The 26,167-nt window shown below is 42.9% G+C and overlaps 1 protein-coding gene across 5 annotated transcripts in view; it reads right to left on the minus strand.

The window, feature by feature from the left end:
* The window catches only part of Ube2h (ubiquitin conjugating enzyme E2 H), a 105,385-nt gene that overhangs the window by 56,379 nt on the left and 22,839 nt on the right, over positions 1–26,167 (minus strand). For 2 of the 5 annotated variants that reach the window (XM_052719365.1, XM_052719362.1), the window contains exons 2-3: positions 1,730–1,818; positions 807–881 (exon numbers count right to left, since the gene is read on the minus strand). In XM_052719365.1, the coding sequence (XP_052575325.1) occupies positions 807–881; positions 1,730–1,818 (164 nt within the window). Of the gene's footprint in view, positions 1–806; positions 882–1,725; positions 1,819–26,167 lie in introns of all 5 variants that reach the window. The other 3 variants (XM_052719366.1, XM_052719363.1, XM_052719364.1) reach the window with 2 other exon arrangements.

Here is a 26,167-nt window from a genome sequence, read left to right on the forward strand (position 1 = left end):
TCATTTCTCACCCGTTTATCCATAAACATATCCTGGGGGCTGCAGGATTAGAAAACCTCCCTAAGGACCTGAAGGAAAAGGACAGCCTATTGTTCAGATGAACACTACGAATTCACCAGTTTAAGAATGACAGATGCGGCCGGGCGGTGGTGGCGCACGCCTTTAATCCCAGCACTCGGGAGGCAGAGCCAGGTGGATCTCTGTGAGTTCGAGGCCAGCTTGGGCTACCAAGTGAGTCCCAGGAAAGGCGCAAAGCTACACAGAGAAACCCTGTCTCGAAAAACCAAAAAAAAAAAAAAAAAAAAAAAAGAATGACAGATGCTCTTTAGCATTTTTAGGACATCAAACTCTACAGGAAGTAAAGTGGTTTGAGACCAGTGCAAGGCTGCAACTTCTGACAGGACTTAGTTGTGTCATCATTCTAACACACTACATCATCCTAATACACTATTTGCCCTACACAGAAATTTGGAAGCTAGGGATCACAGCATACCTTCAGAAAAATAGTTTTTGCTGGAGTAGGGGTTAGTGTAAATTGCAGGAGATTAGGCATGGCATTAGTTCTGAAGATAGCTCATAACTGTAGGCCCATGGGACCCCATGCCTTCTTTTAGTGTGCAGACATACAGGCAGACAGAAGATCCATATACATAATAAGTAAATTAATCTTTTTTTTTTTTAAAGCCAAGAAAGGAAAATTTCAGTTTAGTAAAAATTTTGGGGTTAATCATCTCTCAAAAAATATAAGATTTTTATTTTCCTCTTAGATTTCAGAACTGTCTTATAGAAACCAAGCCATCACATACCTATAGATGGAGATTTGAAAGGGTATTTATCAGGAAGATCCACTCTAACTTTCCACACTCCGCCTTCATATGGTGCTGGAACAGAAATAAAACATGTTATTCATTTGGACTGTATCTTCAAATTAGAAAATAAATCCAAATGTAAATGAACATCAAATCCCTTTCTCTCCTGAAAAAGGCCTCAAACTAATTCTCAAAGAATTCAGGAACTAACTGGACATGGTGACATAGGCTGTCAGACGATAAGGCACGAGGATTGCTGTGGGTTCCAGGCTAGCCTGGGTTAAAAAGTCCAGGAGCACCGGGCGGTGGTGGCACACGCCTTTAATCCCAGCACTCAGGAGGCAGAGCCAGGCGGATCTCTGTGAGTTCGAGGCCAGCCTGGTCTCCAAAGCCAGTTCCAGGAAAGGCGCAAAGCTACACAGAGAAACCCTGTCTCGGAAAAAAAAAAGAAAAAAAAAAGAAGTCCAGGACAGGCACCAAAACTACACAGAGAAACCCTGTCCTGAAAAACCAAAGGAAAACTTTTAAAAGTAAAGATAGGAAGACCAGGGAATGTAACTCAGCGGTAGAGCACTTCCCAAACATGCACAAAGCCTGGGGTCAATCACCAGTACCAGAAACAAAGAGAAAACCATGCCACGTATTTTCCTTTAAAATATTCAGTTAAGCAAATAGTCACTCTCTTACTTGATACTATTGACCACCACTCAATTATTTGATAAGAGATAGTCATGCTCCTTTTTTTCCTACTTCAGAACAGAATACGCACTTCCTGAAGAACACCTCTGTGGCCACCGTAACAGAACCCAGAATCTGTGAGAATGAGTGCATGAATGACAAGGGTTTCTCCACACGCTGGTTCTAGTGCTAAAACTTACTCCACTGTCTAGTAAAGATGATAAAAAAGAACACATACCCACACATGTACTTACTTCCTTGTGGTCCATAAAACTTGACAACAAATTCGTTGAGTCCTCCCAGGATTGTAACCTCATGTTTGCTTTCAATGCTGAGGTAAAAAGTAAAGGAAACGACACAGGCCCATGGAAGAGCTACAGGGGACATTCAAGACAGTTTGCAAGGGCTCTCCCACTGGACACACTTCTGGTAACACAGATGCTATGTAGACTAACTCTAGTAGAGAAGAGACAATGTATACCCTACGAAGGAATGCGAATGCGCTTTGGACTCAGAGACTAATAATACGCACCCACTCCCTGACCACTTGCACGCTCTCTCTGCAAACTAGGAAACTATCATTTCATGGATTTGTGTCAAGTTACAACGGGGAAAATTGGAGCAAATCTATGGCAACTGTTTTCACTCATTCTTTGCTCCGGCAAGCCCAACCCTTTAGCTGTGTCTTTAGATGTAGGTGTGGATCAAGACTAACCAGAGGGCAGTCCTTCTAACTCTCTCCCTCAAACACCACTCAGCCTTGAGACAGCTTGAGAACTCCTCATAGTAGTAAGATTCAGGTCTGGGGAGACATGTTACTCGGTAATGAGCTTGCCATACAAGCATGAGGACCTGAGTTTGACCCCAGCACCTACACCAAAACCTAGGCATGGTGTTCTGCAGTTGTAACCCTAACCAAAACCAAGGAAGCAAAGACAGGCAGGCAGACCCCCCAGGGGCCCCATGGCCAACCAGCATAACCAGTAAGCCTTAGGTCCTGGTGAGAAACCCTGCCTCAAAAACCATGGTAGGCCAGGCATGGTGGCACATGCCTTCAATTCTAGCACTCAGGAGGCAGAGGCTGGTGGATCTTCCTGTTTCAAAACTAGTCTGATCTACATAGCAAGTTCCAGGACAGACCTTGTTACAAACAAATTTCCTTCCCCAAAAACAAAGATGATAGCTCCTAAGGCAACATTTGAGGTTGACCTCTGGCCTCCACATGCACACACACACATGAATCCATGTACACACGGAGTAATGTGATTCACTTATAGGATACTAAATTAATCCACATTAGTAAAAAAACAGGCTACTGCTCTAAAATCTTATTTCTAAAGTCCTGTTTCTGCTTTGTGGTCTAACCCACTAATGACTCTACAATAGAAATTTTAGGTAGGAAGGGCCCTAATCTACCTGCAACAATAAGGATTCAAAGCATTCAAACAGTATGCACAAAGAAAAACTGGCATAATTTCTTGTTGGTCAAGTCATACATGTATGTATGCCTGTTTGGGGATCATGTTTTATCCTGACTGAACCACCACCCCAGTACCTTAAAAAATTCTATAACTAAACATGTTTAAAACATGTTAAAGCTTTTTCAAAAGGTACCTATGTCTTGAGGGGAAATCAACACCAGTGATAGTAAACCTCAATGTAAGCGATGAAGGCCTCAAAGAAAACAGACTTGATAGAAAAAAGTCTCCTTACAAATGAGACCCAGACCAGAAACCACAGAAGATGAGTGGACATAAACACAGAACACTCATGAACACCGTGTATTACATACACTTCTACACTGTAAAAGCCAAAGAAAAATGTGGCGCTGGTGAGAAAAAATGCAAAGCATATATATGACAAGGGTGGAGAGGGGTCTTGGGAGGCTGGGGAAAGAGAACCAGGAGTTCGAGGACAGTCTTGGCTACACCAGGCGCTGAGAGTCAGCACGGACTACATAAGGAGACAACCCAGGACAGGACACAAAGTGATCTGGGTCGGAGTAGAGATGGCCCAGTGATAGAGCATGTGTTCAGCATGCATGAGAACCCGGGTTCAATTTCCAGCATTCTTCCTCAAAGCTAACTTTAAAAAATAAGATGTTATTAGAGTAAGGGGGAAGATATCCTAACAAAGAAAAGGTCCAAACAGTAAGGCAAAAAAGGAAAAAAGGAAAAAAAGGAAACCAGAAAGGCTAAAAAGATGGCTCCGTGAGAGGAAGTACATATTGTCCGTGCACATGTCCCAAGTCTGTTCCCAGCACCCTGGCAGGTGGCTCACAAGAGCCTCCAACTCCAACTCTAGGGCATTTGATTGGATGCCTACTGGCCTCCTCAGGCACTGTAGTCACAGACATGTAACCTCCCTACACACACACACACACACACCCCAATGAAAATAAAAGAAAATGTAAAGGAAAAGACAAAGGATTCGTCAGCCAGTGGTGGTCCACACCTTTAATCCCAGCACTCGGGAGGTAGAGGCAGGCGGATCTCTGTGAGTTCGAGGCCAGCCTGGTCTACAGAGAGAGCTCCAGGACAGGCACCAAAACTACAAAGAGAAACCCTGTCTTGAAAAACAAAACAAAAAATACCAAACAAACAAACAAACAAAAAAAGATCTGATTCCCCAGCTACACATCAATGGAGATGAAACAGAAGCAGGCCAATGTCTGGTGGCGCATGGACCTGTACTTTGGAAAACAGATTCTACTTCTACCAGTCCAAAACCTAAAATGAAACTTACTTTTATTCAAATTTCACATCAGTGATGGTTTTAGTTTACTTTCTTTGGTTTGAGACAGTGTTTCTCTGTGTAACCCTGGCTCTCCTAGAACTCACTATGTAGACCAGGCTGGCCTTTGCCTCCTGAGTCCTGGGATTAAAGGCATGCACCACCATGGCCTGGCAGTTTGTTTTTTTAAAGCCAGTCCCAGCTGGTAGGAGTAGGATCTGATTTCATTTTCTTTTGAAAACTGATGGGGTGGAGAGATGGAGAAACTGCTGCTCTTCAGAGGGCAGGCCGGATTCTCAGTACTCACAAGGTACTTACAGTCATCTGTAACTCCAGTTCCAGGGATCAGACTCCCTTTTCTGGCCTCCTTGGGCACCACACATATGCATGCAAGCAAAATACCCTTACATTTACAAAAAGTTCCTCCCATGTACATGCCAACCTACATATAGCTATCTTCACCAAACCTCCTATCTGTAATATGTGTTAACGTTCAAACCCCAGAAAAAACCTAACGTTCACTAACAGCGGGAAGGGTCCACTGTGGCAGTCACACAACAGAGGATCACATCACTTGAAAAGAGGGAGAATGAGAGCTGAGGATGATAAAACACGCAGGAAAGATTCAATCCCAAGCACCACAGCCTGCTTACCTCAAAAGAAACCTTCAATATTTACAATTGTGACTTATACTGTGGTCATCAGTTCTAGAAACTAAAGACATCTTTTCTGTTCTGTATCAAAAGGATGCAATCAAACAGCACTTAATCTGCTTGCATCTACTTGACAAAGATTCTCTTTCCTAAATCATGTTAAAACAAGATTAGATCAATGCTCCTGTCTTTAGTACAACCCACAACAGGTCTCTAATTACACACCAAATCATACCCGGGAGTCCTGAGCATAGTTCATTTTGTATGAGAATCTAAAGGCCAACTGAAGGAAAAATGTAAAAAATGCAAGTTGGTAATAAACTACTAAATTTACGCTGCAGTGGAACCATACAGACACTAAATCAGACAGAAAAGGGATTCACAACGGAGACGGGCAGCAGAAGCCAGTGGTGTCTTTCTCCTCTCTGCTGTGAAGTCAAGGACAAGGGGAGGCAAAGAGAGGGCCACTTAGAATGACAGAATCATCATCTGCTGAAATGGGCTGGTTAGACCAGGAGATGTGGAAATAGGAGATAAAGAAAACAGGGTTCCTTTATCATTTGGGGGTGTTTGAAAAAGAAATCTACAAATTCTTCAGATACTGCTGATAAAAAAAAGTCAAACCCATAAATCACATTGTATTCATTTCTAAGTTATTCACAAAATACTAGTCCTTACCTACTTAGCATTTCACCTTAAAGATTCTGTTTTCAGAACAATGATTAGCACTGAGGAACTCAAGTCCATTTCACTCTTGAAATACCAGCCGCCCACCACCTTATTTCCCTGAATGGCATTATGGTTACACAATCTAATATTTAAAGGTGAATGTCAAACTGTCAGAGATAACTGACATTCTTGGCAAAATGTGTCTATCAGGATTTTAAGTGATTTTTATATAGTTCAGAAATTTTCCAAAAAGGGAGAGAAGGGCTAACTAAGCCTCTGCTACAGGAATCACACTGACATGTCAAGGACCTAGGACTCAAAGACATCAGCGTGTCCTCAGCTCACGGATGATGCCTTTATAAAGTAAGTGGCCTCCACACCTGTGTCCCAGGAAGGACGAGGGTGAAGAATGTGCTTTTGTTTAGACATAAGACACTTCATGGCTGCTTCTTTCCACATTGAGAACAGTCTGTTTCCAACTCTCCTTGAAAAGTGACCACGTAGGAAAGTTGAAAAACTGAGCAGCTGTCAAATACCTGTCTGTCAATGTGAAAATCATCACATGGAGTAATATTCATCATATGGGCCAGGCAGTGGTGGTGCACATCTTTAATCCCAGCACTCGGGAGGCAGAGCCAGGTGGATCTCTGTGAGTTTGAGGCCAGTCTGGTCTACAGAGCAAGATCCAGGACAGGCACCAAAGCTACACTGAGAAACCCGGGGGGGGGGGGGGGGGGGGGGGGGGATGTCTTATGGAAGATGTATGATATCTAGGATTTGCTTCCTAACAGCCCAGGGGCAGGGAAAAATACAAGACACATGCAAGAAATAATACTGGTCTTGAATTGCTGGGTCCAAGTGGTTACAGGCTGCTATAAGCCACTTGCTATGGGTTCTGGGAAACAAACCTGAGTCCTCTTATTTTAAATGCAATGTAGGTGTTTTGCCTGTGTGCATGTCTGCACCATGTGTGTGCAGTGTCTATGGAGGCCAGAAGAGGGCATCACATCCCCTGGAACTGGAATAAAGATGGTTTTTAGCAGCCAGGTGGGTGCTGGGAATCAAACCCAGTCCTCCCTGGAAGAGCAGCCAGTGCTCTTGAACTGCTGAGCCACCTTCCCAGGCACCTTATTTTTCTTTCTTTCTGGGTTTTTTTTTCAGGACAGAGTTTCTCAGTGTAGTCCTGGCTGTCCTGGAACTCGCCCTGTAGACCAGGCTAGCCTCAAAACTCAGAACTGAAAGAGATCTGCCTGCCTGTGGGCCACCACTGTTGTAGGATATTTGTATACTATATTGCTGTGATTAGTGTAATAAAAAGCTAAATGGCCAAAGGCTAGGCAGGAGATATAGGCAGGACTTCCGGGCAGAGTGAGAACTCTGGGGGAAAAAAAGGTGGAGATGCCAGCCAGCAAAGGAGGAAGCAGCATGGGCAGTAGAGAAATGAGGAAATGAGCCATTTGATAGAATGCAGTTTAAAATAAACAGGTTAATTTAACATATGCGAGCTAGTGGGACAAGCCTGAGCTAAAGCCGAGCTTTCATAATTACTACTAAGTCTCTGTGTTATTTGGGAGCTGGCTTGTAGGACAGAAAGAGACTCATTACCCACAGCTGTTTGGTAACTCCTTATTTTCTTAATATCTAGTCCATTTTGTTTGATTTCAAACTTTCTCTCATAGTAAGAAACAGTAACATAGTCATGAACAGAATTTTAGCTTCTTCAATAAGGAAAATAGTTAAGAAGACCTTAGCCTTAAGAGTTTAGGAATTGCTGGGTGGTGGAAGCACACACCTTTAACCCCAACATTTGGTGGGCAGAGGCAGATGGAACTCTGGGAGTTCAAGGCCAGCCTGATCTAAAGGGAGTTCCAAGAAAACCAGGCTACACAGAAAAACAGTCTTGAAACTGCCCCCCACTTCCCCCCAAAAAGTCTAGGAACTGAGGCTTGTGTGGTACCCCGTGCCAGTGATGAAGTACTTGAAAAAGTATAGGCTGGATCAAGACTTCAAGGCCAGCCTTGGATCACAGCAAATTTGAGGGTCACCATAGCAACAAGAGAATCTTTCTCAAAAATGGGAGGGAGAAAGGGGGCAAAACCTCCAAAATTTTATGAAATGACCTAATGTTTTCGTGAGGCACCATAATTAGTCTGGGGAAGGGAAACGATCAAGTGATCCAGATTTTAAGAAAACAGACTTTGCCAGGCGGTGGTGGTGCACACCTTTAATCCCAGCACTCAGGAGGCAAGGGCAGGCGGATCTCTGTGAGTTCGAGGCCAGCCTGGGCTACCAAGTGAGATCCAGGAAAGGCGCAAAGCTACACATAGAAACCTTGTCTCGAAAAACCAAAAAGGAAAGAAAGAAAGAAAGAAAGAAAGAAAGAAAGAAAGAAAGAAAGAAAGAAAGAAAGAAAGAAAGAAAGAAAGAAAGAAAGAAAACAAACAGATTTCACATCCAGAAGACGGCTGTGTGCCAGCACAATCATCAACAGCTAACAGTACAGTAAAATGTGAAGTGGTTTGGGGCTGGGAACTTGTCCTGCCTGCGGGAGGCTCTAGGTTTGTTTGACCCTGGCAACAGAGACAGGAATGTGGGAGGAGAGAAAGAAGAGGTAAGAAGAAGCTGCAGAAGAAAATGAAAAGTGGCATCATAAGGATGTCTATATCCAATCTAATCACAGTGAAAGAAGAAATACATGGCTTTTAGGAACCCATGACAACCAACCTCTGGACAGAGGAACAACCTAGAACCGATCTGAGGTTCAAGAGCAGGGTGCTGGCTAGAACGAGGAGCTTCCATTTAAAAAGATTAGGCACTGGATATGACTGAGGTAGAAGTGTCTTCAGTTTGAGTGTAACCAGGGCTACATAGCAAGTTCCAGGGCAGCCTGGGCCACAAACTAAGAGCCTTTCCAAAATAAATGAATGAATGAATGAATTGAAAGTGTATATGAAGGTTTGTGTTCTTGCTATTAAGAATGGAACCCTTATTCAAAGAAAAATTTAAAAAGATACAAGGTATTAAGAAAATAAGCAGCAGTACTTAAGAGGCAGAGGCAGGTGGATCTCTGAGTTTGAGACCAACCTGGTCTATAGAGTGAGTTCCAGGACAGCCAGGGTTACATAGAGAAACCCTGTCTCAAAAAACAAAAAATAAAATAATAATAAAAATAAAATTTTAAAAAGAAAAGAAAATCAAAATAAGCAGGTCTGGGGAAAGGGCTTACTGTTCTTCCAGAGGACTGGTCACCACCATCTGTAACTCCAATTCCAGGGGATTTGATGTCCTTTTCCAGCCTCCATGGGGACTGCACACAGATGGTGCAGACAAAGACATACATGTAAATTAAGAGGGTCCACGTTTGGTTCCCAGAACCCATATCAGGTGGCTTACAATTGAGAAAAAGTGGAGCCTGTAACCTCACTCACAGAAGACACAGTCATATACACACACAAAATAACAACTTCTAAAGAGAGAGAGAGAGGAGGGGAGGGAGGGAGGGGGAGACTGATTCTAGTAATAAAATCCCTAAATGTAAAGAACACATAGAATCATTATGTGTTTCTCTGAACCCGAAAGGAAACACTACAGGACAATCAACAAATAAATAGATACGTGTCGTTATCTTTTAAGGCCAAGCAATTTTATACTCTATATTTCCCCAAAACTAGTTTTAAGCTTTCTGTATGAAATAATTGGACCCCTTAAACTGGTCTGTGGGGAATACAGTGTGGATCTATTATATCCACACAAGATCACAGACTTCATTTCTATCAGAACTTGTTTACTAAAATTCTACACATCTCTCACATAAGCACCATATGCCAAACAAAAATTCCTCTAACAGTGTCTGCCTACAAGAAAGTCTAAGAATGTGGTATGGGAACATAAGACATACTGATTAAGCAGGAACTACAACTCAGGCAAGGTGACTCGTGTCTGTGATCCTTGTACTCCAGAAGGTAAGGCAAGAGGGCTGACAAGAGTTTGAGGCTAGCTTAGGCTACAGTGTGAATTCCAGAAGGCAGGCCTGGACTAAAATGTGCGACCCCGGCTCAAAGATCAAACACTAAAACTCAAACAAAAAGAAATCGTAAAAGCAAAAACACAACTAGAATTTAGAGTCAGAATCTTCTAAGGCCAGCAAGATGGCTTTGCAAGTAATGGTGTTTGTCACCACCCTGGTGGCTTTCAGTCGGAGACCTCTATGAAGAGAATGGATTCCTGCAAGCTGTTCTTTGACCTCCACACAAATACCATGACAGGAACGTGTACACACACACACACACACACACACACACACACACACACACACACACACACTACATACATGTAACAGTATAGTAACATTGAGCTTAAGTTTACACAATGTCTTAAAATTATTTGGACACACAGAGGTAGAAACAAGCTTTTGAAGTAAAGATTGAAGACAGAAATAGTGGGACACCCCTGTAATCCCAGCCTTCAGGAGGTGGAGGCCGTAGAGTCAGGAGTGTAAGGTTGTCCTCAGCTACATAGTGAGTCGGAAAGCTTGTCTCATAAGAACAAAACTAAGATTAAAATAATAAAATACAGCAGACTTAAGATAGGTCCAGAGAACACTAAAATATTATTTTGATGACGGAATACTAGAAAGAAAGAAATGATAGGAGACCTAACAGATTCTGCAGTTGATTGAACAAAGCACAAGCATAAGAAAGCTCTATGTTGCTAAAATGTCCTTTCATTAAAAAACTAAATAAATAAAAAATAAAAATATTTTTTAAAGAGACAGGGTTTTACTATGCAGCCCTGGCTGGTCTGGCACTTACTATGAAGTCCAGGTTGGCCTTGGAAGCTGCCTGCCTCTGCCTTCCAAGTGCTGGGATAAAAGGCATGCACTACCATACCCAACGTATTTTACTGTTTTGTTTTTGGTGCTTTTTTTTTTTTTTTTTGGTTTTTCAAGACAGGGTTTCTCTGTGTAGCTTTGCGCCTTTCCTGGAACTCACTTGGTAGTCCAGGCTGGCCTCGAATTCAGAGAGATCCACCTGCCTCTGCCTCCTGAGTGCTGGGATTAAAGGCGTGCGCCACCACCGCCCGGCTGTTTTTGGTGCTTTTCTAAGACAGGTTTCATGTAGCCCAGGTTGGACTCAAACTCCCTATACAGCCAAGGAAGACCATAAGCCTTCCCAGTACCTCAGTTACAGTGAACTAGCTAATAAGTATGGGTGTCCAAAAAATCAACAATTCCCCACCTTACTGTATGACTTCAGTAACAAGGAATGTTTCTCAAAACAAGCTTTTACAAGTTTCAATGTTTGTAAATCCAGAGGAAAAAGGAAAGATCACACACATCTACATACAACTAGTTTACCATTGTGAACAGGTTAGAAATCACTTCTCTAAAGAACTGATCACAAACAGTTTTGCTCCCTATCAGGTTGTCCAACCTTTTTGACAATGTCATGTCTGTTGTCATCTGCAAATATTTTGTGCCACATTCATAGCTCTCTTGGGACTCGTGTGACCCAAATGCAGGTTAGACATGCCTGCAGTGGTTTTCCGGAACATGAATGGCTGACACCTGCAGTCCTCTTTACTACTCCATGTTCATTAGGCACAGCAGGTGTCAATTATTAAGTGGCATTCAACTTTGATTTCACACAAATTAAAAGAGGCCAGAGAACAGCACACACTTAAGTCCTGTTTAAAGCAACATGCACAAAGGAATAAGAGGTTCAAGATAACTCACTGCCAAGATTTTAAGTGAAGAAAGCAAAGCACAAATAAATACAGTAGCTGAAGCCGGCTTTAATCCCTGCACTCTGGAGGCAGAGGCAGGTGGATCTATGATTTCAAGGCCAGCTTGGTCTACAGTATGAGTTCCAGGAGAGCCAGGAATACACAGAAAAACTATCTAAAAAACAAACAAAACAAAAAATGAACCACAACAAACTAGTTGGTATGTTAAATGTGACCTTCATGTGATCTACCAAATAGAGAACTCTGTTTTAAAACAAACGAGTATATGCCTTTATTCAGCTGGGACCAATTTCTACTGTCCACTTAGAACTGACTTATAAAAAGAAATAGCAAATACTGTCCTAAGTTTTTTTATTTTAAAAAGTAGTCTAAAGTGATGTGGAAAACAGCAGCTTCTTCTTGAATCAAAGTCTGCTTAAAATCCAGTGGAACCAGGCCTGCTGGTACAGATATATTATCCCAGTTACTTTAGAGGCTGAGGCTTCCAAATTCAAGGCCTATCTGAGCTACAAAGTGAGTTCAAGGCCAACCTGGCAGTTTAGTGACGCCCTGTCTTAAAAACTAGGAAGATGACCAGTGAGATCAGACACAGCCTGAGTTCAACCCAGGAACCTGTATTGTGGAATGACAGACCTGAGTACTGCCCCAGTTGTCCTCTGACCTCCCCACACTGGCCAGAGCATGCACACACACACACACACACACACACACACACACACACACACACACACACACACCAACAAAAATCAGTATTTGAAAGTGTCTTATTTCTGCTTATGATTAGAATGGAAAAAAAAAAGGAAGAAACCTCAACTATGTCATTGATTTTATTTTAAAAATCCACAGAAAATAGCCAGGCGGTGGTGGCGCACGCCTTTAATCCCAGCACTCGGGAGGCAGAGGCAGGCGGATCTCTGTGAGTTCGAGGCCAGCCTGGTCTACAGCGCGAGATCCAGGAAAGGTGCAAAGCTACACAGAGAAACCCTGTCTCGAAAAAAAAACCAAAAAAAAAAAAAAAAAAAAAATCCACAGAAAATAAGCAAACGAATTTTTTACGGGGGATGGATGAGGTAGCTTGTTTATTTAGCATGCATGAAGCCTAAGTTCACTCTCCAGAATCACACAGCCCAGACATGGTGGTGCACAGCTGTAATCACACACTGAAGCACAAACAGGAGGAGGAGGAGGAGCACAAGTGCAAGGCTACCCAGTGAGGACAAGGCCATGTGGCCTAGTGAGCTCTTGCTGCCCTTGCTACTCTTCGGGAGTACCCAAGCTCAGTTCCCAGCACCCATGTCCTACGGCTCACACACACCTTAAACTCCAGTTCCCAGGGATCTGATTCCCTCTTCTGTCTTCTGAGGACACCTAAAAACACAGGGCATTCACTCACAGACAGACAAACACAAACACACACACCTATTAACAAGAAATACCTGTACTGGTGAGATGGTATAAGCAGTTAAGTGTGCAGCACAAACATAGAGGTCTGAGTTCAGTCCCTGGAACCTATATAAATGTGCAAGGAGAAAATCAAGTCCACAGAGTGGTCTTGTGACTGTTCTTACCCACAACAATAAATAAAATTAAAAAAGAAATACTTCTACCATAGGCAAATCATTCCAATAAATGAGCACAAAACCCTGGAAAGTCAAGCGCAGGGACATGAAAGGACACGGTAACTAGATATGCAACGTGATACAAGGGTGTTGTAGAGCTATTTTCGGCACCATATGAGTAACAGGTGGTGGTGGTGGGGCTTGCCATTCTAACAGGACTGGTTGCTCCAGACCAACAGAGGTGATTAGTAACAGACCGCCTGGTACAATTACAATATGGAAGTGGCTATGTTTTACAGAAGCTGATCTAGAAAGTGACAGAAGTATGAGATTTAAATATACACAAACAGTAAAATAAGGCTGAACTTAAATAAGGTTGGAATGTACAGGCAGGAAACAAAAGTTGCTCACAAGAGTACTTCTGAGCTGGGTGGTGGTGGCGCACACCTTTGATCCCAGCACTCAGGAGGCAGATCTCTGTGAGTTCGAGGCCAGCCTGGGCTACCAAGAAAGGTGCAAAGCTACACAGAGAAACCCTGTCTCGAAAAACAAAAAACAAAAAACAAACAAACAAAAAACAAACCTAGACAGACACAAGCATGTGTGTGTGTGTGTGTGTGTGTGTGTGTGTAAGTTGACAGAACTCCTGGGTTCTCTTCTTTGCTGTGTATAGCCTGGGCTGCCTGGAATTTGCTCCGTAGCCTCAAACTAAAGAGATCGGTCTGCCTCTGCCTCTTGAGAACTAGAATTGAAGGCCACCCCCTTCTCTCTCGGCACAACTGTAGTTTTCAATCATTATTTTTGATGACTAACATCTCAGAAAAGCAAATGCAAAAACATACATTTAGAATCCCAAATTCAAGCCAGGCGGTGGTGGCACACACCTTTAATCCCGGCACTCGGGAGGCAGAGCCAGGTGGATCTCTAAGTTTGAGGCCAGCCTGGTCTACAGAGCGAGTTCCAGGACAGCCAAAGTTACACAGAGGAAGCCTGTCCCTTTAAATAAACAAGAACCCCAAGTTCTCACACTACCAGTTCTGATTAGATCTGAACCTCTACACGTCCCGTCTAGTTATCATCCACCCCAAGGACTGGTGCAGAAGGCCTCTTTCAGCTTTGCTGGCCAGCTTTCGTTTCCTGAAATACAACGAACATCCTCCTCCTCAGGGGCTCTGCTGTCTGTTTCTTCTGCCTAGCCCCAACTTCCTTGTTTCTACAGACAGCTGTTTCTTGGACTGGAGAGATGGCTCTGAGGTTGAGAGCACTGGCTGCTCTTCTAGGACCTGGGTTCAATTCCGAGCACCCACATTGTAGCTCACAACTGTCTGTAACTCTAAGATCTGACATCCTCACACAGACACACATACAGGCAAAACACCAATGCACAAAAAATAAAAATAAATTATTTTAAAAAGAAGAGAGCCGGGCGGTGGTGGCGCACGCCTTTAATCCCAGCACTCGGGAGGCAGAGCCAGGCGGATCTCTGTGAGTTCGAGGCCAGCCTGGGCTACCAAGTGAGTTCCAGGAGAGGCGCAAAGCTACACAGAGAAACCCTGTCTCAAAAAACCAAAAAAAAAAAAAAAAAAAAAAAAGTAAACTGCACAGAGGCCAGGCGTGATGCACCCACCTTTAGTTAAACTGAAGGATGCAGAGCTGGGTGGTGGTGAGTTCGAGGCCAGTCTGTCTACACATCGAGTTCCGGGAGAGGTAGGGCTACATAAAAACTGTCTGTCTCAAAAAAAAAACACAAACAAAACAAAAACAACAACAAACAGGAAATTCCATGGACCTATACCGAAACATGCCTTCCTTCAAACAGATGCATTCCAGCAGAGTCCATAAGGTTTTTCTGGAGGATCCTACAAAGATCAACTCTGTCGTAATAAACATCTTCAATTTTAGAACTACTTCACTGTTTTGGTTTCCCCCCATTTCTGAAGCCAAGGAGTTGATTTGTTATGCAGATTATGATGTGATCACTGAAGGAAACCGGCGGGCAGAGCTAACTACCTGTGCAAGGCCAGCTTCCAAACCTCAAGGGCTGTCTCGAAGGCCTCTGGCACAGCTGCGAGAGTAAAGGGCACAGCATTTCCACTTTTCAGCCCACTTTCAAGGGCCGATGTTTCTATTAGAGAACTCCTGGGTGTGGCTAGAGTGGGTCTGAAATTCCCCAACAATTTCATTTCAGAAGTTCTTAAGTCCCTTACTAAGAAATCAGGATGTAATTTTCTCAGAATAAAAGTCCATTTAACTAACTTTTATCTGGCATGCACTCTTTTATTTTGAAATATTAATCCTCATCCATACCAATCTTTCTGTTAGAAAACCAATGCACAGAGTTCTAAACTGAGACACCAATGCCTCTATTAATGGAACCTCGCTGCAAATAAAGCCCTTCTCGCCGGGCGTTGGTGGCGCACGCCTTTAATCCCAGCACTCGGCAGGCAGAGGCAAACAGATCTCTGTGAGTTCGAGGCCAGCCTCGGCTACAGAGTGAGTTCCAGGAAAGGTGCAAAGCTACACAGAGAAACCCTGCCCCGAAAAATAGATAGATAGATAGATAGATAGATAGATACATAGATACATAGATACATAGATGATAGATAGATAGATAAATAAGTAAGTAAGTAAGTAAGTAAGTAAATAAGTAAGTAAGTAAATAAATAAATAAATCCTCTCTCTCTCAGAAGTAGACAAAGAAAAGATCAAAACAACTGTAACATAAGGAGCAGGGAGAAAATAAAATACCAGGAGGCAAATGACTGGAAATGGGAAGAACTATGTGTGTACAAAAATAATTGAGGAAGGACATGACATGGTAGTAGCATACCTGGGATCCCAATATGTGGTTAAGTGGAGACAGCAGATCAGGAGTTCAAGGTCATCTTCAAGAACAGCCTGGGCTACACAGAGACCCTGTTTCAAAAAGGAGGGTGGGGCAGGGCTGGGGAGATGGCTCAGTCAGTCAACAGGAGGATCCCTAGGAACCCACAGAAAAAGCCTGTCACACCTCTAATTCCAGTGCTGAGCAGGCACAAGCTTAACTTTGGAGCAAAAACTTTGGGGAGAAGCTGACGAATAAGGCTTAGAGACCAGGTGTGGTAGCTGATGCCTCTAATGCCAGCACTGGGGAGACTGACACCAGCCTGGAATTCATACCAGGTTCTAGGCTAGCCTGGGCTACACAGTGGGACTGTCTGAAAATAAGAAAAAAGCCAGTGTGGTGGCTGAGACAGAAGACTGCCTATGAGATGAGGCCAAAAGTAAGCTTTAAACAGGATCGTCCCAGAAGCAAAAAGGAGAGGAAGACGGGAAGGAAACAGACAAGGTGGACAGAGACCTCAAGCTGCGAGGTCACTGTAGATGGAGAACGGGAGCAGAGTAAAGAGGATGAAGTAAATGCTTGCCCACAAAGCCTGGCTACCTGCATTCAACGCCTGGAATCCAAAAAGGTGGAAAGAGAACCAACTTCACAATGTTGTCCTCTGACCTCCCCATGTGCACAGCGGCATATACACCACCTACCCCACACACCATTCACACACACAATTTTTTTAATTGCTCAGTAAAAACCAAGTATACTTCCAAATAAAGTTAAGTTTTTAAAAATTGGAAAACACAAGACCAGGCACAGTGGAACATGCATTAATTTCAGCATTTGGAAGGCAGAGCCAGGCAGGCCTCTGATGAGTTTGAAGCCAGCCTGGTCACCGGACAGTCAGGGCTACATAGTGAGACCCTGTCTCAATGCCCAACCCCGCCCCCAAGGATTGGAAAACACAATATCTAAGTCAAAAGACAATTTACTGACATGATTATAAAATAAAGAGAAGCCTAATTTTTTATTTTTTATATACAATTCAGTGTTGGGCCAGAGTCTCCAGAGTCTCCAGACAAAGCATCCATCTCTCCCACACCACTACCCTCATTTCCTACATACCATCAATATTCCACTATGCTTAGATACCATCCATAAGCACCTGTGGTCTGTTTATCTCATTTGAACCCCATTGCTGTCCCATGAGGACACCCACACATCTTACAAATTAGGTTAAAAGCTTTACCTCAAGAACCCTGGGGAGTGGGTGAGAGAACCAGGTCTGACTTCTCTGGTTCTGTACTTACCCACACTCCCGTACTTTAAACTTACCCTGAGATAATATCTGAAGAGAGGGAACAGAACCTGGTAACTAGTAGGAACACACAGTTGCTTGTCTTTCTCCCTTTGAACTCAGTGCAGATCTTGGAACCCAGGTGGGCCACTGGCTTAAGGAGAAAGTTATCAACTGGGCAGTCACTTAGAACTCCTATCAGATATCACACAGGACGGCACTACTGCCAGGAGACAATGGATTCCTAGTGCAAAATACTAGCTCACAAATCAACTTTTTCAACAACCCTTCTGTGAACAGGGCAGCCCACACAAGAAAGATCTTTGCAAACCAGACGTTGCATTATGTACTCTATGAGGTTCCATGATACACTTTGAGGAGAGAGCACATGCTCTCACTGAGCCAAGCTTCAACAGGAGCCTTACTTAGGAAGCTAACGTATCTTCACTGAGACACTCCCTCCTTGCCACCAGGTCCATCGAGTTATCTGTCATATAGAATTTAGTTCAGAGCCGAAGTCCCAGACGTGGGCAGCCTAAGCTGATGCCCCTCTGCAGCGTGACTTGGCCCAAGCCTTACTTTCGCACCTGTAAACCACCGCCAGCCAGCCATCTCTTCGAGCCGTTCTGAGGACTGAGGAAGCCACACAAAGTGCCAAAATAAAGAGTGCATGCCTGGCACACACAGGACACACTGCCGCGTCAGCTGCTACTGCTACCATGTCGAGCTTAGAGGAGGGATTCATGGAGCCTTTGCCACTAGGTAAGCTCCAGGATAATGACAACCCAGCTCCTCCACCACCACTAGGATAGTCTTTAGGGGAAGCTACATCTTTCTTGAGGTTGTGAAAGTAACTTTTACAGCTTACGGGAGTGAGGGAAACACAGTTCATAAAACTAAAACGGCTGGCTTGCCTCCCTTTTGTTAAATGGTAGGAAGGGTTCTTCATCAGCTGCTTCAGTCTTTACTTACTAAGTTCTGCTGCTCACAGGCAGACAACACCCTTCCCCTAGAAACACTTTCCCACCTGTGGCCCTCAGAGCACCCAGTTAAGAGAACCAGAAAGAACAATGAGGCAGAGCAGCATCTGCTCAGCAGTGGGCCTTGAGCCCTCAAGAGCTGCTTGCTGGCACCTGTGCCCACAGCAGAAGCAAAGAGACCAGGCTGCATGGCCCAGACAGAAGCTGCCCATCTTTCAGAAGAATTCTGTATGTCAGCATGCAGCTGCCTTGGAACCTCACTGGCATCGCCAAAGCCAAAAAGATGCTGAGCCCCATGGATTTTCCTTTCTACCATTAGGATATAGAAACAAGACCTAAAGCAGTGAAAGGCAACCTATAACAAAAAAGAAAAACATTCCTTGACTTCTTCTAACCTAAGTCCATTTAGCCAAAATGCACTTTTCATGTCAAGTTCCATTATTAAAGACAAAACAAAACCCATAAAAACCTCTTAGATTCTGAGAAAGCTTTCTCAGATGCATTTTAAACTTTCAAGTGGCTCATATTTCTCTTCCTGATTTTTCTGCAAATAATTTTGGATTTTTTTTTTCCTAAGCAGATAATTATATCTATTCTGGGACTCTAAAAACAAAGTTTTAATGGGCAGTATAACTAACTGGCTTAATCTTCCATTAAAGATATCCAATTCATCTGGACATAGTGGCTCATGCCTATAATCCAAGCACCTCAGAGGCTGAGGCAGGAGACTGTCATGAGTTTTCGGGCCAGCAGGGTAATGTAGCAAGACCCTGTCACACAAAAATATCCCCATTTCCCACAAAGAGAAAACATGCCCATTTCCCACAAAGATACTCAGTTTGAGGATTAGCTAAGACGACACAGGAAAATAACCTCTAGACATTAGCTTTTTTTTTTTTTTTTTTTTTTTTGGTTTTTCGAGACAGGGTTTCTGTGTAGTTTTGCGCCTCTCCTGGAACTCACTTGGTAGCCCAGGCTGGCCTCGAACTCACAGAGATCCGCCTGGCTCTGCCTCCCGAGTGCTGGGATTAAAGGCAGACATTAGCTTTTATTCACCACAGAAACAAACACACTCGACTTCCACAATTTGACCAATTTTGCCTTAAACTTTTCAGTTATTTGAAACAGTATACATACAAGTGGTTAGTAATTTTGTGTTTTCTTTCACATTAAATATTTCTCATTACATTTACTCTGGTGGAAGGGTACATGTGCAGGAGCACATACCAGGGGCAGAGGACAGCCTGTGGGAGTCCCTCTACCATGTGGGTCATGAGGATCAAACTTAGGTTACCAGACCCGGCAGCAAGCCTCCACCCACTGGGCCACCTTCCAGCCACGACTTCTCACTTTAAAAACAAAACATGTATCTATGTTCAATGTCTAACTGAATTTGAGAGAGAGAGAGAGAGAGAGAGAGAGAGAGAGAGAGAGAGAGAGAGAGAGAGAAAGAAAGGAACAGAACCCTCACCCCACACACACTTCAGATTTACAAGCCTACTTTGTCTTGAACGCTCAGAGGAAGAAAACAGCTTTTCCCCTTTAGACTCCATTTCTGACAACGGAAGTAGAAAGAAGGCTTCAAGGTGACACCGTGCCCAGAACACCCTGTCCACTTGCCTCATACACTCTGCTCACAGTCCTCGCTGATGGACAAACCACCTGCAAGAGTCTCATTTGTTTAGTCTCCCACGCTACCTACAAAATCAGAATTCTGCTGCTGTTTTATTTTAGAATGGTCATCTTCTAGCCAACTGCTTCAACCCCCTTTTACTGCCAAGGGGTTAACAAGAAGCATTAACATCTGTTCAATGCGAGAAGTAAATCAGAGAGCCCCAGCCCTAGCCCAGAACATCCTTCCCAACTGTCAAATGTGTGTGCAGACACATTTGTGCATAAGGGTGTACATGCTGGAGTTGAGAAGGTGACAGGGTAAGGCTGACAGAATCTGCCATGTTCCTGGAGGTTCTGAGAAGAAAGCCAGGGCAGGGATATTGTATGGCACACACTTCTTGTTCAGCACTTTCCATTTCAAGCATAGTTCCCTCAGAAAACTCTCCCCAAATTAAATACAAAGTAGTAAAAAAATCTTTAGAGATAGCACAAAGGAAAGTATTTAATTTAGGAAACACAGGTAAAAATTCAACTAACTATAAGATCCAGAAGTGAATTCTACATGCATGATTCTCCTCAACTCAACATGGCAAGCCAGGGCTGGGAGTGCACACCTGTAACCCAGTCCCGCAGGAGGCAAGGGCAAGAGTGGCACCAGCTAAGGCAGCCTGGTCTACATAGCCTGGCTCCACATACAAAGAAAAGCAACTTCAACAGCACAGTAGAAGTGGAAAGAAGGCACGGGGTTAACAGCATCAGCTATTCTTACGGAAGATGGAGTGTGATTCCCAGCACCCATATGGTGACTCACAAGCGTAACTTCAGTTCCAGGGGGATCCACCACCCTCTTCTGGCTTCTGCAGACATGCAATTGGTACACAGACATACATGCAGGCAAAACACTCATACCATAAGCTAATTAAAATTTTAGAAAAAGAGCCAGTGTTTACTAAAAACAAGTGAAAATAGCCTCATGAAAGACATTTTCCAAAAATACAAATTCTTAAAAATTACTAACCCAAATGGGCTGGAGGGATGGCTCAGCAGTTAAGACCACTGGCTGCTCTTCCAGAGAACCCGGGGTTCAATTCCCAGCAACCATATGGCAGCTCACAACTGTCTGTAACTCCTGTTCTGGGGACCCCACATCCTCATACAGACATGCATGCAGGCAAAGCACCAACGCACATAAATAAATAAATAAATAAATAAATAAATAAATAAATAAATAAATAAATAAATAAATATTAAAAAAAAAAAACAAAACTCAAGCTGGGAGGGGTGGTTCCTTTAATCTCAGCATTCGGGAGGCAGAGGCAAGCAGGTCTCTAAGAGTTCCAGGCCAGCCTAGTCTACAGAGCGAGTTCCAGGATAGCCAGGGCTACACAGAGAAACCCTGTCTCAAAAACAAAAACTACAACAACAAAAACCAACTCTACACAACGCTCTACCCATTCTTATTTGACAACAGAGAACACCTGTGAAGTTCATCTGTTGAACCACTTAAAACAAAGCCTGGATGGGACTGAATACATTGTGTGCTAGGCTATAAATATTTTCCCACTAGGATAGCCAATTACCAAGCTAAGTTCAGCTTAGAAGAAAATTTCTCCTATCTGCAAGTTTAAAAAGTTCAAAGAGGTAAAAAAACAGAAGCTTACAATCTTGAAACTAAATTTAAAACTCCAAGCAGCATGTAGGGCACATGCCAATTACCCTGTCTTCAGGGAGTTAAGTGGGGTGATCACAAGTTCCGGCCACTGTGGGCCACACAGCAAGAGCCTATCTCAAAACAAAACAAAGTGGGATGACCACATTATTAGTTTGTTTTTAGTGTCTAATGCTATTGCCTAGGCTTCCTTACCTCTAACTCAGTCTCTTGGTGCTGAGATTATAAGCATGCCCAGTCACACTGAGCATAATTCTTATTTTAAACACCTCAATTTCTGGGCAAAAACCAAAGAAAACACCTCTCCAGTTTATATCCTGCCTCTTAGTGCTTGCAACATAAAGACCATTTTCCAGGCTACGTGTCTACAGGTTGTCTCCTCTGCTTAACCTCAGTCTCGTAAATCCCGAGTGGACACTGAACATCCAAGTTCTTTAGCTTTACAGCTCTATGCTTCTGACTAATTAATCCTAATCCCTCCTTTCTCCAAGTCCACTGCTCTTTCAAAAGCCCTTTTGTAACCAAAATCAAGTGTTCTCTCTCAAACAGCCTCCTCTCCCTGGTGAGCTGGGCATCCCTCTCTCTGTGTGCTTGACACTTGAAACTAACGAAGTTGAGCTGGAGAGAGGGCTCAGTGGTTAGAAGCACTGGCTGTTCTTCCAGAGGTCCTGAGTTAATTTCCCAGCATCCTCATGGCAGCTCACAACTGTCCTTAACTGTAGTCCCATAGGATCTGATGGCCTCTTCTGGTGTGCAGATATAGATGCAGAAAAAACATTCACATCCATAAATAAATAAACCTTAAAAAAAAAAAGTTGACAAACTCTAGCTCATCCTCCTAGACAAGCTTCCTAGAATAGAAGTCATGTTTCAGCCAGAAAATAGTGTCACACATCTATAATCCCAGCACTTGGAAGGTGGGGGCCATCCTGGACTACAGGAGACTCTGACTCAAAAAAAAAGAGAAAAGCCATGTTTTGCTCTTCTTGGTACCACCACTTTGCAAAGAGTCTAAAAGAAGCTCACTAAAAAAGGTATTTGACTAGAAAAGAGTTTCATGCTGGGCAGTGGTGGTACTCACCTTTAATCCAAGCACTTGGGAGGCAGAGGCAGACAGATCTCTGAGTTCAAGGCCAGCCTGGTCTACAGAGTGAGATCTAGGACAGCCAGGGCTATTACAGAGAAAACCTGTCTCAAAAAAGAAAAAAAGAAAGAAAGAAATTTCACATACAAAATCACCAAAATAAACGTGTAAAATTACCTTCATACACTTAGCACACAAATATATATAAGACAAAATTGTGTTTAAACTTGGGTCCCTTTCCCAAAATACCTTATCTACAATATGCAAATATTCCAAAATATCCCAAACCCCGAAACTTTCCAACCCTGAGAATTCCAGATTAGGGACATTTGATCTATAGTAAGTCAAATTAAGGTGAAAAGATCTATAAACAAACATCTGGTGCTGGATAGATGGCTCAAGGGTTAAGAACCTGGCTGCTCTTCCAGCGGTGACATGTCTGTTCACAACTATCTGTACAGTCCCAGGGAACAACCTCCCTCATCTGGCTTCTACACACATGTGGTATACAAACATGCATGCAGGCAAAACCTACATTTAAAAATAGCAAGGCATGGTGGTACACACCTTTAATTCTAGTACTCAGGGGATCAGAGGCAGGCAGATCTCTGAGTAGAAGCCAGATAGGGCTACATATTGAGACCCCCCTTCTCAAAATAATAAAATCTCAAAAAATATCTAATTTAATGCTTTGCTCTTAGCTAATGTGAATCAAAATATCCCAAATGCCAATTAAAGTAACTGAAGTGACTGATATAGTTAGGCACAGAAGCACTGGGAAACAAATTTTACTCTGAGATAAGGTCTCAAGTAGCCCAGGCTGAAATTTGCTATCTAATACTATGTAATTATGGTCAGCCTTGAACTCTGATCTTCCTTGCCTACATTTCCCATGTGCTAGGATTACAGGCAGACACCACCATACCCAATTAAAAGCTACTGTTCTTAAAATCAAGGATTACAGAAAAAAAGTAAAGAGAAATTTACTGCTTGAATTTATATGTTATCATTAAGGGGTGTTGGATTTTGTCAGAGGATTTTTCAGCATCTAATGAGATGATCATGTGTATTTTTCTTTCAGTTTGTTTATATGGTGCATTACATTGACAGATTTTTGTATGTTGAACCATCCTTGCATCTCTGGGATGAAACCTACTTGGTTATGGTGGATAATGTTTTCGATGTGTTCTTGGATTCAGTTTGCCAATATTTTGTTGAGCATTTTCACATCAATGTTCATGAGGAAGATGGGTCTGTAATTCTCTTTGTTGCATCTTTGTGTGGTTTGGGTATTTGGGTCACTGTCTGGGGGGGGGGGGTTATTCTAAAATAAACTGCAGAATCATTTTTTTACTGCAAAAATTTATCTATAAAAATCCAGAATAAGGGTTGGGGATTTATCTCAGTGGTAGAGCGCTTGCCTAGCAAGCACAAGGCCCTGGGTTGTGTCCTCAGTTCCGGAAAATAAAAATTAAAATTAAAAAAATCCAGAATAAGCATAGAGCAAGTTCTAGGATACCCAAGGCTATACAGAGACCCTGTCTCAAAAAAAAAACAAACAAAAAAAAAAAAAACAAAAAAAAAAACACTAAAACAAAAACAAAACAAAAAATTAAAATAAGCTTTTAAATTTAAGTTACAACTTTTTTCTCAATTCTCTTTCCCATAAGAGGCAATACAGGTACACATGTCTGAAAATCTTTCTCATATGCTCAAGTACATACACACAAGTTCCAAGACTAGCTATATAGAGAGACCCTGTCACAACAAAAATTGGCTATGTAGAGAGACCTTGTCACAACAAAAGAAAACAAAACAAAAAAACTAATTAAAAAAAAATAAAACTGCCACTCCATTAAAACCTTGACAAGTACTGGACCTGCTACTCAGGAGACTAAGTAAGGCGAAAAAGTTCAACGCTGGCCTAAGGCAACTTAATGAGAAAGAGTGAGATCCATGCTTGTCTATCACTGTCCAAAGCCTTAGGTTTATTCCTTAAGTTGGAGGATGACCCCCTACCAATCCATGGAGAGGTTTCCAACAACTTCTGTGGATACATACTTCTCCAACAGTCCTCCTTTGATTGATGAGAAACACCAGAAAAGTATGACATAAAATCCTATGGAGATCCCAGAGTATTCCCAGATCAGAAGAAAAGCTCAGCTGGTCCACCCAACAGGAACCCACACTGCTGGTCAGACACACTGCACTCTAGTACATACAGCTCCACAGTGACTCATTTATACCCTCAGGTCTTTAACAAACCACTAACCACCTTCCAGCCTTCCTCATTGGCCTCCTGTCACTCAGCTTCTTTAGGGAAGCATTCTCTGGGTGTGGTACCTCAATGCCTGTGATCCCAGCACTTGGGGAACTGAGACAGAACTGCCAAAGTTCAAGACCACTAGACTACAATGTGAGACTCTGTCTCAAAAGAAACAGCAAAGAAACAACTGAATTTTTCTAAGGCTTGATCCCCACTTTATACTTTTTTTTTTTTTTTTTTTTGGTTGTGAGCCTAGCTGTTAATGGCTGAGCTATCCCTCCAGCCTCCCACTTTATACTTATGTTTAAAGCACACTGAAGAACTGAACAATGATGGCACACACCTTTAATTGCAATACTAGAAGGCAGAGGTACACAGATCTTTTCAAGTTCCAGATAGCCTAGTCTACACAGCAAGCTCCATGCCAGCCAGAACTAAATAGTAATAAAACTAACAAAATAAAAAATAAAATGGCAGAGTACACAAGCTACTTATTCACAGGATATGATCTTGGTCTTTACGACTAAAACAGGAACAATATTAATAACTTAATGAATTAACCTTATCTGTAAAAAAATTTATTATTTGTATGTGTGTGGTCTTGTGCTCATGTGTGTAGGTACCTGCAGAGGCCAAAAAAGGGTATCAGATCCCCTTGAGGTGGAGTCACAGGCAGTTAGTTGTAAGCTATTTGATATGGGAGCTGAGAACTGAACTTGGATCCTCTGCAAGAGCAGCAAGTGTTCTTAACCACTGAGCCATCTCTCCACCACCACCATCCACCTTCTTATGAGACAGGGTCTCGGTATATAGCCCAGACTAACACATCTGGGTTCAAAGTGACTCCACCTCCCCAATCCCAATCCTCCTGAGGAGCAGGAACTACAGGCAAAGGTCACTGTTTACTCTTTTTTGTTTCATTTCTTGTTTTGAAACGAAGTCTTGCTTATATATAACCCCGGCTGACCTTCTCACTCCCTATCCTCCTCCTTCAGCCTTCAAGTGCTAGAATTAAAGGCATTAGCTGGATCAAAAGTCATCTTTTAAAAGATTTAACTAAGACATCTGAACAAGGGAAAGAAAGATGCAGATATCACTATCTGAATGTGAAATGCCCCTCACAAGCTCACACATTTTAAAAACCTGGTCCCTAGCTGGTAGCAGTTTTAGGAAGCTGTAACAGTTTTAGATGAGGCCTAGCTAGAGAAGTAGGTCAGTCGAGGGCAGGCCTTGAGGTCTATGGGTAGGCCCTGTGTTGAGGCCTCGCTCCTGGTTCACTAACTAGAAGCAAGCAGCTGTAGTGCTTACACTCCTGCCCTGAGGAGCTGTCCATCAGCAGACCTTCCTTCCCTGCCAGGAAAGGCCACTATCCCCTCAAATGGTAAGTCAGTGAACCTCTACTCATGGAGATGAGAAGAGTAACTAATATACTATGTATATTAGCACACACCTATAATCCCAGCATTCTCAAGGAAGCGGAGGACCAAGAAAGAGTTCAAGACCAGCCTGGGCTATAGAGCAAAACCACATTGAAATTGAAATAAAAAACAAGCACATGCCTTTAATCCAAGCATTCATGAGGCAGACAGATATCTG

The sequence above is a fragment of the Peromyscus californicus genome, unplaced genomic scaffold (assembly GCF_007827085.1).
Source record: "Peromyscus californicus insignis strain IS unplaced genomic scaffold, ASM782708v3 Scaffold_6__1_contigs__length_162567912, whole genome shotgun sequence".
NCBI lineage: Eukaryota > Metazoa > Chordata > Mammalia > Rodentia > Cricetidae > Peromyscus > Peromyscus californicus.